Genomic DNA, 12,309 nt, shown 5'->3' on the forward strand with positions numbered 1-12,309 from the left:
ATAATTCATGTCACTCTGCCATTATAGTAATGTGCTTAGTGCCGTCTTAACATATGGGCACAATTTGCACTGACCGGTGTCCCCAGGAGTATATCTACCCATAATGTTTCTGATGCCTATGTATGTTTCTGTTTTGCTACCAAAACAAGGGCCCTGGTGTGCTACTTTCTCCAGGGGCCTATGATGCTGGTAACACAGCCTTTGACATGACAAATACTGTCTATTACCCATGAAAACAATTATTATGATGTACAGACTGCATTTTAGTTGCCTTTTCATAGTGCCAATGCTGCATATTTGCACTGAAGAACTTTTTTGGGTTATTTGTCAATTTATATTGGTTGCCTGTTGTCACTTCACAGGCCAACAGGTCAGGAATATCTCAGCCATGCTTCACTCCATCATGCCTGATGTATTGGAAACCATTAACCGACTGGTTACATTCTATTAATGCACAAGATGTGACGGGCAAACGTTGTGTCTCAGTCCCTACATTTATTTATTTTGAGGCAAAGTAGCTTAGTCAGCTGTGATGGCGCTATACATGGTGTCTGGCTTAAGGGTAAGGTAACTGGCTGACCCCTCAGTGTTTCATATGGCCGGTTCTCATTGTAACCGCAATCACGTCATTACATGGGACAGTAGATAGCGGCTACCCGCTCAGACACTGGCGCCTAACCCTTTCCCGGACCCCCAACGCAGAAGAGGGGCGCTATAATGATGCGCGCTCACGTTCGGAGCACAGCCAGATACAGTACGGTACTCTTGAATAAGGGTGGCGGGGCCACGACTGGGCGGGAGCGAGGCTGCTCTTCCAGCCAATGAGGTTCTGTAGCATCGTGATTGCATATGTATGAGCTAAATTAGCATGGTCCATATGTGGATGTTTTATGGCTGCGTTTGAGGCGAACATTTTATAAAGTGATTGTTATTTATAAACGGTAAATTGCGTAGGAATGTGTGTACGTCAGGTTTTATAATAGCTGATTTTTTTGCGTACTCATTTTCCCGTTTTTTGGCGTGCCAATGCTTGAATCCACGCAGTTTTATAAATGAGGCCCTTGGTGTGGACTGAGGCTAACGTGGACTAAAGTAGGGGTTGGGCACTAGCGGAGTTGGACCTCACAGATTATCCGGGCACCTGGGAGGGTAAACTGTGAGCAGGAGGAAGGCACAATCACACCGTTTAAAGCCCCCTCCACATCTTATCTGAAATCAAACTGCTTCAATCTCAAGTTTCCATTTCTTCTTTTTTTTACTTCAGCTTGGCCTGAAGTTCCCTCCTATAAAAGTTATTTTAACCTCCTTGATATATAAACGACAATTTAGAAACGGTGTTATATGTTTTCTCTGTTCTGTTTATTATTACATTAATTGTGACAAAAATTCAAAGTACAGGATCAATAAAGGGGGGGGAAACAACACTGTAACTTTCTTAAAATATATTTATTGTATTATTTTTCTCAACACTTTATTATCTTTGCATTCCTTTATCTTGGTATTTTCATATTTTGTGAGCACTTTTTGCTTTGGCATACCTTGTTGATACTTGTCACGCCAATAAAACAGCTGTCAATCTTAAAGGAGTCCTGCAGAGGGCGCCAATCCACTGCAGAACACACATCAACCGGCGCGCGCGGGCTCACTCACGCCGATTCAATAAGCATTTTCGATAAAAGATTCTTCTATTTGACCATTCGTTTAGATTTAAATGCTGTATTTTATGTAAAAAGTGTGCATTTTAGTATGTATTGGCTTTGGGTTTATTTCCAGTCTGCATTTGTTTAAAAATACCAAGCACGCTGGTTACGTAACGCGCTTGCGCAAAACAATGACCTGTATGAAAACAAACCTCACGTGCTCAAGCTCCGTGGCGCGAAAACCCCGCCCCATCAATATATAAACACACCCACCAAAGGCGGTGACTAAATCGTTTCACCATTGGCAGTCTTTGAGTGCGCGCGCTGACTCCGCCTCCTCAGCGAATACTCAGAAACGAACTGGAATGGACCATTAAATTTCTAAAGCGGCGCTGAAGTGATTGAAATCAGAAGGGTTGTTGCTCCATCAGAACCGACCGCAGTTTCGAAATGGTGTCCCCGGTCACAGTGGTGAGTTTTCTATTTTGTTTGATTTAAATGGTACCTTCTTGAAGATGTCAACGGCTGGATCGCTCCGAGAAGCGGATCACCGTACAGTGTCTGCCTTTTTGTTGTTATTGTTTTGAATCATATGAAGGAAAAAAGCGGTGCAGGCTTTGATGCAGTCGCTGCGCTGTCAAATATTTTGGCGATGCTTTGACAGGGAGAGATTTATTACATTCGTTTTGGATGCGGGATTTATCACAGCTCGGCCTCAGTTTGCGGTTTACTGATTAGAGCCGTTCTGCGGGAAGCCATCTGTCGAGGCGCAGCGGAGAGATTGAGCTTTTCTAGCCAGGCTCGAGTGGTTCATTTCCCAATTGACCGTGTCAATAAACCCGCGTCTTGGGCACTTTAGCCGGTCCCGTCTTGTGAGAGATTCAATTACGTCTTGTCGGCACAGGAACGTCTCGTTTCCTTTTTTTCTTTTTGCGGACTAAGCGAATCGAAGTTTCCCTTTGTCTCGGCTTTTTGTCATTCCACAAACCGTAGCAGTTCCCAACAAAAGACAACCTTGTCATGTGACTTAACTGGTTTGTTTTTTTCGCTCGTCGATGAATATGCGCATGCTCGCTCAATACACCACCACCACCACCCCCCCAACCCCGCGCCCGTGAACTTGACTGAAGTGTGATGAAAACCTCCACACGCGACCTCTCAGATGAGCTCCTCGAGGGGCTGCAGTGCCAAACTCTTGCCCTTTAAAGGCGTAATAAGTCATGCTTTCTTTCCAATTAATCCAATGGATGGGCATACCTGGATGCAGAGAAATTATATTATGCCTTTGTGCTTATGATGGATCATTTTGCTCCTTGTTCATTTCTGTGTTTAATAAGTTGCAAAGGAGTATTAACTCTGTATAAACTGAAAGAGCAAATTCGGGAAGTATTTGAAAGATCAATTTGTATGTAGCACATACTGCACATAGTGCAATAAAAATTGGATTTATATGGTATTGTGTAGTGGAGTGTCTAGCTTGTATGGCGCCCTGGGCGAATCCCACCACCTCCTACAAAATAAAAATTACGTACAGGGTATCTGTCTCCAATGGAAAAAAAAAAGACACACCATTCTGCACTATGTGAATTTCCCCTTGGGATTAATAAAGTATCTATCTATCTATCTATCTATCTATCTATCTATCTATCTATCTATCTATCTATCTATCTATCTATCTATCTATCTATCTAAGTGTAATTTTTATTGTGATATTTGGAACAACACAAAAAAATACAATATTTAAAACATTACATTTATATAAATAATGTTCACAAAATAACACACAAATCCTATATTGCACAAATAGAATAACACACTGACAGAGCAGAGAACCTGATTATTACACTATTGCACAGACAAGAAACACACAAACTAAATTGCACACCTGCCATCAAAATCCATCCATCCATTTTCCAACCCGCCGAATCCGAACACAGGGTCACGGGGGTCTGCTGGAGCCAATCCCAGCCAACACAGGGCACAAGGCAGGAACCAATCCCGGGCAGGTTGCCAACCCACCGCAGGACACACACAAACACACCAAGCACACACTAGGGCCAATTTAGAATCGCCAATCCACCTAACCAGCATGTCTTTGGACTGTGGGAGGAAACCGGAGCGCCCGGAGGAAACCCACGCAGACACGGGGGAAGCGAACCCGGGTCTCCTAACTGCGAGGCAGCAGCACTATCACTACCACTGCACCACCGTGCCGCCCTCACCATCAAAACCAAAGTTATTAATTACATCACCATAAGAAATCTGCACAATTAAATATACATCAAAGTCAAAGCGAACTTTATTGTCATCTCAACCATATACAAGTATACAGATAGACGAAATTGTGAAGCTCAGGGTCCACAGTGTAACAACATGAAGTGCAAGTAAAAAATAAAAATTAAATTAAAAATAGAATTAAAATGTAAATTTAAAATTAAAACACAAACAAGACAAGACATTGTGCAAAGACAAAACAAAGAAGTAGCAGCAATATGGATGTATAGTAAGAAATATGAATATTGATGCAATGTATGGTATTATGCAATCTCGAAATATAGATAGATAGATAGATACTTTATTAATCCCAAGGGGAAATTCACATACTCCAGCAGCACCTTACTGATACAAAAAACAATATTAAATTAAAGATTGATAATAATGCAGGTAAAAACAGACAATAACTTTATATAATGCTAATGTTTACCCCCCCGGGTGGAATTGAAGAGTTGCATAGTTTGGGGGAGGAACGATCTCCTCAGTCTGTCAATGGAGCAGGATGGTGACAGCAGTCTGTCACTGAAGCTGCTCCTCTGTCTAGAGATGACACTGTTTAATGGATGCAGTGGATTCTCCATAATTGACAGGAGCCTGCTGAGCACCCGTCGCTCTGCCACAGATGTCAAACTGTCCAGCTCCATGCCTACAATAGAGCCTGCCTTCCTCACCAGTTTGTCCAGGCGTGAGGCGTCCCTCTTCTTAATGCTGCCTCCCCAGCACACCACCGCGTAGAAGAGGGCGCTCGCCTCAATAAATATGTAATTAAATAAATTAATTAATAATAGATAATACAGAAATTATAAGTGTATGATAATCGTTGTTTAAGATGTCTAAACAATGACAGGTCAGAATGTTTCAAAGAATGTCAAAGTGCAGTGTGCAAAATCCTTAAAGGTCAGTATGAGATTTTCAGTTCTTCTCTACCTGCACACTCGTCTTTACAGGACGGTGGCTCGCATGTATAAAAGTTCTGTTTTTAGAGGAGGTTGAGGCCGTGTGGAAGATCCCAGGGGGCAGCATGGTGTTAAAGAGTCTAACAGCTTGGGGGTAAAAACTCTCCTGCAGCCTGGCAGATCTGGCTCTGATGCTGCAGTATCTTCTCTTGGATGGCAGAAGTGTGAAAAGTCCATGTGAGGGGTGTAAGGGGTCCTGCAGGCCTTGCGGACACTGTGTTTGTAAAATACGTCCTGTAGTGAAGGGAGAGGCACCCCAATAATGTTCTCTGCTGTCTTCACTACATGTGAACTACATGTCATTATGTACAATTTATCAAACTTTTAAAACAGGAAAAAAGTGAAACATACACCCTTCTTGGCTGTTTCTAGGCATAATACATCATAAAAGCCTCAATATATTACAGAAAGATACAAAATATTTGGAAATTCCCTTTGCTGAGCTCTGGGCTCACAGGTAACACTTGATGATGTCACCTCAATGAAAGGAATATTGTGCCTGTTACTTAGGCTGTATAAATAAAATTTATTAATATTATTATTAGTGTGCTGTATTCATTTTAACACAGGCTGCAGTGCATACATTATCATTTATGAAGCTGTGAGAAATTCCAACATATCCAATGTTATGTAAGATAGTTTGACAGAAAGCAGAATATCATCGCCCAGTGTGTAATAGTATAGCAAGCAACATGGCAACATAAGCTAATATAACTTTTAATATTTGTTAGCCTATTTCATTACATGTGTAATATTATGCCTAATATATATTACATTATATTAGCATTATATTATGAATTGGTATACACACTGTATATGTCCAGTATGGGACCAAGACCCCATCTTCTTCGATTTCCTTTTGAAATCACTAAGAAAGAAAATGTTCAGTAATGTATGAACACATACGGCTGCAGCTCTTCTCCACTTGTGGCACCTCTGCTAAACTTCAGGCAATTTGATCTTTCATCTGTATTCACATCACTTGTTCTCTATGGCAGAGGACATTATATGCAAACATTAAGAAAGTTTAAGTCTTCAGCATGTTGACTTGCTCACTTTCCTTAATGGGAATAGTGTATTGGTGTGCACACTGTACATGTCCAGTATATATACAGTGCCTTCCATAGTGTTTGGGACAAAGACACATTTTTCCTTTGATTCTCCCCTAGCCACAGTATGCAGAAATTACAACACATGACCATCTAAAGTTGTAGCTAACAAAATAAATATTTATGAATTTATTTCACTGCAAAAATATAAAACTAGAAAAAATGTCTCTATTGTAAAAAAAAAAAAAAATCTTGGGAAATCTTGGGAGGGAGACGAGACGTGATCTTCTCAGAAGACAATTTGACATTACAAGAGAGACAAGACAGTGAGACAAAAGGACTGCTTCTGTACAGGCTTTTAAATGATCGACACGCAGCGCAACAAGCAGAACACACACCTCGGCAGCAGAAGCACAAAGCCAGCAGATGATCCATCCGCATCTCCTTAGCGAGTATTTAGCTTCCCCCCCTTCACAACGTGAGCAGGAGAGATGTAAAGTGGCAGGAGCGTAACGCAACTCCAGGGTGGTGTTGAGCGAAGCGATTGAGACGTGATCATCTCGGAGAGACACTTTGATGAGACGCGAGACTAGACATTACAACCTTAGGAAGCGAAACCTGTGAGACGGTGACTTTTGCATGTCACGCCCTACTTACAAACAATTTAAAGCAAGTTTCGGGGACATCTAACCTCGCAGTTGTTGGAATGCTTTTGGCAGACACACTTCATGTGCTCCCAGCTCTTGAAACAATGACAAGCGACAAGCAGAACATGCAGCTTGCCAGCAGCTGCATCTAGCCAGCAGATGATTCGACCGCATCTCCTTAGCGTGCATTCAGCGCCACCCCCCCCCCCTTCACAATGCGAGTGGCAGAGACGGAAAGTGGCAGGTGCTTAGCACACTTCCGGAGAGGGGTTGGTGGGGTTTGGTTGAGCGAAGCAGTTGAGACGTGATCATCTCGGAGAGACACTTTGACATCAAGTGAGACTAGACATTACAACCTTAGGAAGGAAAACCCGTGAGACGGTGACTTTTGCACGTCACGCTCTACTTACAAACAATTTAAAACAAGTCCACGGACATCTAACCTTGCAGTTGTTGGAATGCTTTTGGCAGACACACTTCATGTCCTCCCAGCTCTTAAAACAGCGACAAGCAGAACACGCAGTTTGCCAGCAGCTGCAGCAAGCCAGCCAGCAGATGATCCGCCCACATTTCCTTAGTGAGCTTTCAGCTCCCCCTCCTCACAACGTGAGCTGCAGAGACGCGAAGTGGCAAAAGGACAGCTGCTGTACAGGCTTTTAAATGATTGACGCGCAGCGCGACAAGCAGAACATGAACCTTGGCAGCAGCAGCACAAAGCCAGCAGCTGATCCGTCTGCATCTCCTTAGCGAGTGTTCAGCTCTCCCCTTTCACAACGTGAGCAGGAGAGACGCGAAGTGGCAGGAGCGTAGCGCGCCTCCTTTGGGGGGTGGGGGGGGGGGGGGGGGGGGTGATGGTTTTGAGCAAAGCAATTGAGATGAGATCATCTCGGAGAGACACTTTGACATCACGTGAGACTAGACATTACAACCTTAGGAAGGAAAACCCGTTAGGCGGTGACTTTTGCACGTCACGCCCTACTTACAGACAATTTAAAACAAGTCCACGGACATCTAACCTTGCAGTTGTTGGAATGCTTTTGGCAGACACACTTCATGTGCTCCCAGCTCTTGAAACAACGACAAGCGACAAGCAGAACACACAGCTCACCAGCAAGCCAGCAGATGATCCGACTGCATCTCCTTAGCATGCGTTCAGCCCCCCCTTTACAACACAAGCAGCATAATACGTCCCGCGAGAAAGAGATTTAACTATGCCCAAGGCCGGAAATAAAGGACAAATATTGTTTTTACAAAAGTTTTAAAGTAAAAGTGAAAATAATGCATATGCAACAATCCCCATGAAAATAACAATCTGTTTAAATTGTATATCCGGTAAACTAAACCTGGGGGTGGAGAGGCGAAGCGAGCAGGGGGCAGAGCCCCATAGTTCTTTATAAGAATATAAACACTATGTAGCACTACAGCACTATGTGTCTTCCATAATGTTTTTGACAGAAACACATTTTTCCTTGGATTTACCCCTCAGTTTACATTTACAAATCAGACCATTCAGATGTGGTTAAAGTGCACACTGCAGACTTTCATTTAAAGGGATTTGCAGACATTTTGGTCAACCAACACTTCTACACGGCCCCCCTCATTTCAAGACACCGTAATGTTTTGGGACGATTGACGTCAAAGGTGTTTGTGATTCCTCAGTTGCGTTCTTTGGCTTCATATGATACCTCAGTTTACTTCTACCCTTTAAAGTCTTTAGTTGCCATTGTCCAACATGAGGACAAGAGCTGTGCCAGCGAAAGTCAAAGAAGCCATCATGAAGCTGACAAACAAGAATCAAACCATTAGAGACATCGGTAAAACATTAGGATGACCAAAATCAATGGACTTCAAGCAGTCATTGCATGTGAGGGATCTACGACAAAGTCCTAAATATGACTACTGCTTTAATAGACCTGCCATTGCTGTGACACCAAACATTATGGTGACCTGAAATCAGGGGACCATGTAGGCAAAATGTTGTGTGACCAAAATGTCTGCAAATTGCCTTAAATGAAAATCTGCAATGTACACTTTAATCTCAGTGTCTGAATTGTTGGGTTTGTAATTTTAAAATGTGGAGCAGAGGGGAAAATCAAGGAGAAATGTGTGTTGTCCTTCTATCGTAGTATGATCCAGTCCGTGATCACTTTCAGTTTCATTGCCTGGTTTAATAGTCTGACAAACCAAAATTCAAAAAAGCTCCAGCAGATTACGAAGTATGCAGCTAAAGTTATTGGGGCTGATGTAGATGATTTGTCTAGTGTGTGTCAGAGGGCAATGCTAAAGAAACTGGAAATCATCTCAACTGATGACAGACATCCATTACATGTAGAACTAAAGTTCAGTAAATCAGGAAGGATAGTTGCTTTGAAAACCCACACAAATCGCTCCAGAAACTCCTTTCTTCCTAGTGCCATACGACTTTTCAATAAGAAATATCGGAGATAATGTTTAAGGTTTTTATATCCTGTAACCTTTTTTGTTGGTATAAATATGTTTTATCTAACTGCCTTACCTTAACCTTTCTTATTTCTATTTGTCTGTTTTATTTCATTCTGTCTGTTACCTGTTATTAGATGCAACTGAGAAGGCAAATTTCATGTTTTCCTGTTAAAGAAACCTAACCTAACCTAACATTATGGAGGGCACTGTATAAAGAGATGACGGAGCTGCATGCCTTTATCTTTTATGTGTTTCTCTTCTTCTTCTTTCTTGTTTTTCCTAAACTAGGCACCAGATGGCTTATGCCTTTTCTTATCCATTTGTCACTCGCCCATCAATACGTTACCCATTCAGAAAAACTGTCAGGCAAGAGTCAAGACTAAACTGATTCACCTTGGCGGTGTGCTGATTGCTTTTATATTATTCTTAACGATTTTGAACAAACCAGAAAAAAATGCAACATGTCTGTGAAACTGTATATTTACAGTACGCTGAATGAATTGTGGTTGATTTGGTAGCATTTCGTAGCGTCACTGATTGAACTTCATCGCGTCAGTACTGTACAAAGTTTAGAGGTGCGCTGTTTGATAAATTCCCTAGCTCCTCCTTCCTTGAGCATCTAGTGGGGATCCCGGAGGTCACCCTAACCCCTGCCCAAATTCCATTTTAAACTTCTGATGCCTCGTAAAAGGCTAGAAACAGAAGTGGTGCTGCTGTGGTGCAGTGCGGCTCTGTTTTCATTTTCTCTGCCCATCACTATGTAACACAACAGTGGGAACGGGCAGCTCGGGGCAGTGTGGTACTGTGGCAATGGAAGAAGGAATGTCTGGATAAACGATTTGAGGCGCATTCTTGCCAGTGCGACGTTTGGTAGGATCCACCATGCAGAAGTAGCAGTTGCTTGAGTGGTCAGTCGGTTGCCGCCAAATTCGCGGGATAGCAAACTTCATGGCTCTCTTTTCTCCCCTGTACCAACCTTCAAGAGTTTTCTTGCAATATTCACATGTGAAATGAGGTGCCCAGGGCTTGTCTTGATCCCCGACAGGCATGCCGAAGTATGCCTTGTAGGCCTCGCACATCTTACGACATGCTTTCACGGAATACTTTCTCGCTCTTGTCTTTATAAATTGTCCACAGACGTAGCAAAATGCATCTGCTGGGTGCAAGCAACCTCTTGATGCCATCTAAATCAAATCAAAAAAATAACATAAACCGAATTGTTGGTTCGAGTCACCTGTGCTTCTATACTTGTATGACTGCTATTGGACAGTCCGAGAACGTTCTAGAAAGTTCTAAAAGTTTCTCGAAAGTTCTAGATAATTCTGGAAAATTCTAGAAACTTCCGGACAATTCTAACAGTTCAAGAATATTCTAGAAAACTACTCAGTATTGAATGCGAATCGAGAATTTTCTCGAAAACAGACAAATTTCAAAATATCATTGTCCTGATCACAAAAGCAAAGTTTTTTTTTTTCCTTAGCATTATGTTTACTGCTGGTAAAATGATTTCTAACAAATTGTATGAGAGGTGACACACTGGGACCGGCATCCCAGCCAGAGTTGCGCCGGGGATCCTTATCTGGCCGGGACACCACTGTAATGGAAGACAAGTTGTTCAGGTCATTGTTTTCCCAGCAAACCCTCCACCTCCCCATGTTACAGTACTGCTACAGATACCCACAGGGCACTCTGGGAAGTGTAGTTCTCAGGGTCAGTCCTGTTGGGTTTTGGTGGGTGCCATCAGGGAGAACCAAGGGGACTGGTGAGGCCTGCTTTGTCGAGCTTCAGCTTCACCCAGAAGTATCCCTGAGCCACAGTGTCGGGACACCGGATATACTCCTGGGTGTTAGCCTACCTCAACATGGGGAGCCACAGTTGGCAGGAGGAAGACAAAACCTGCCTGGAGGAGCAGAGAAGAGACAACAGAGTTTCTGAATGTTAGAGTTATAGTTATGGTGTGGGAAACGCTTGTGTATAAGAGTTTCACACAAACTCTTTGTTCACACTGGAACTTGTGTCCTTGCCTTTGTGTCGGGAGTTTGGGGAGCTGCAGCACCCCCTGGTGGTCATAATACTGAAACATCAACATAAATTCCGTAAGAAAAGTATGCCGAGTGTCTACTGCTGTATTGATGTGGATTTGGTACACGTCCTTCATGTGCCATATTTTGACACAGTCACCGATGCACAGCTCAATCTCACAATCGGGACAATAGACACATGTTTCTTTTTGCACTTTTCTAATATTTTTCCTGTTGCTTGTGCGTGAAAGGGTAGAATGTCTCTGCCTGATCCTTACAATCGATGCAACCCTTGTGTTATTTGTGGCTACCTCAGCACACTGCTTTGTGACTTCCATACTTTCCCTGATACGAGCATTGACCCTTGCTGAATTGTGAATACTGCACGGGGGCCAACGTCTCGCTTGTCCTTACACTCGATCACAATCATTTTGCCTTTTTGTCATGCAGCTAATGTTGCATCACGATGAAGATTCATGGGACTGAATTCACCGGGCATATCATGTCATGGCATTTTAGTCATACAGAAATGCATGCATCAGTGTCAACATCTGATGACCAGTTTACATCATCATCGCGATCCCTTGATTCTAGCAATGGTTCAGGACCAGTTTGTGCTAAAACTGCTTTAATGGCTTTTCATTGGCCTTGTGTTTTTCACTGGGAGCCCCTAGAGGTCAGGTCAGGGTGGGGAGTATGCACCGGTACAGCGTGTTGCTGCACCCATCACATGACGAAACAGCTCAGGATCCTGGCTGGCAAAAGGCAGACATGCAGCCCAGTCACACTTTTCCGGAAATTACCATCTACGTGGGCATCCCCATGGCCTGGTCCTGCTGCTCGCGTCTTCAACAATGAGAATCATGTGAGCTGGATCACCCTCGGGGAATTGCGCCACATGGCCGTACTGCCGTAACTGACGCTTCCTCATAATGCAGGTCATGTGCCTCATTCGGGACTCAATGAGCAACAAAAAGTCAAACCAGTGGTTACCCAAGGATTCACCGAAGAGACAGTCCAGTCTTCGTCTCAGGTCACTGGATAGCGTCCATGACTCGCAACCATATAGCAAAACAGGAAGCACCAGCACTTTAAAGACTTTTGTCCACTTGCAGAGATATCAGGAGTGCCACACCAGTTTCCTGCGACGTCATAACCCCCCATGCTCTCCCAATCCGTCTAATGACTTCCCAACACACACATAGAAAAATGCACATTATAAATGAAATGAAACATTAATACAAATAAATGATACACAATGAAACACAACAGCCAGTGAG

At 43.1% G+C, this 12,309-nt stretch overlaps 1 protein-coding gene across 2 annotated transcripts in view; it reads left to right on the forward strand.

The window, feature by feature from the left end:
* The first annotated feature begins 1,969 nt into the window (after positions 1-1,969).
* The window catches only part of tmem86a (transmembrane protein 86A), a 141,352-nt gene continuing 131,012 nt past the window's right edge, over positions 1,970-12,309 (forward strand). For both annotated transcript variants that reach the window (XR_007934194.1, XM_028796046.2), the window contains exon 1: positions 1,970-2,111. Coding sequence is in view for 1 of the 2 variants with exons in the window: in XM_028796046.2 (XP_028651879.1) it covers positions 2,091-2,111 (21 nt within the window). In the remaining variant the exon portion in view is untranslated. The remainder of the gene's footprint in view (positions 2,112-12,309) is intronic.

This window comes from Erpetoichthys calabaricus, chromosome 2, assembly GCF_900747795.2.
Source record: "Erpetoichthys calabaricus chromosome 2, fErpCal1.3, whole genome shotgun sequence".
Classification (NCBI taxonomy): domain Eukaryota; kingdom Metazoa; phylum Chordata; class Cladistia; order Polypteriformes; family Polypteridae; genus Erpetoichthys; species Erpetoichthys calabaricus.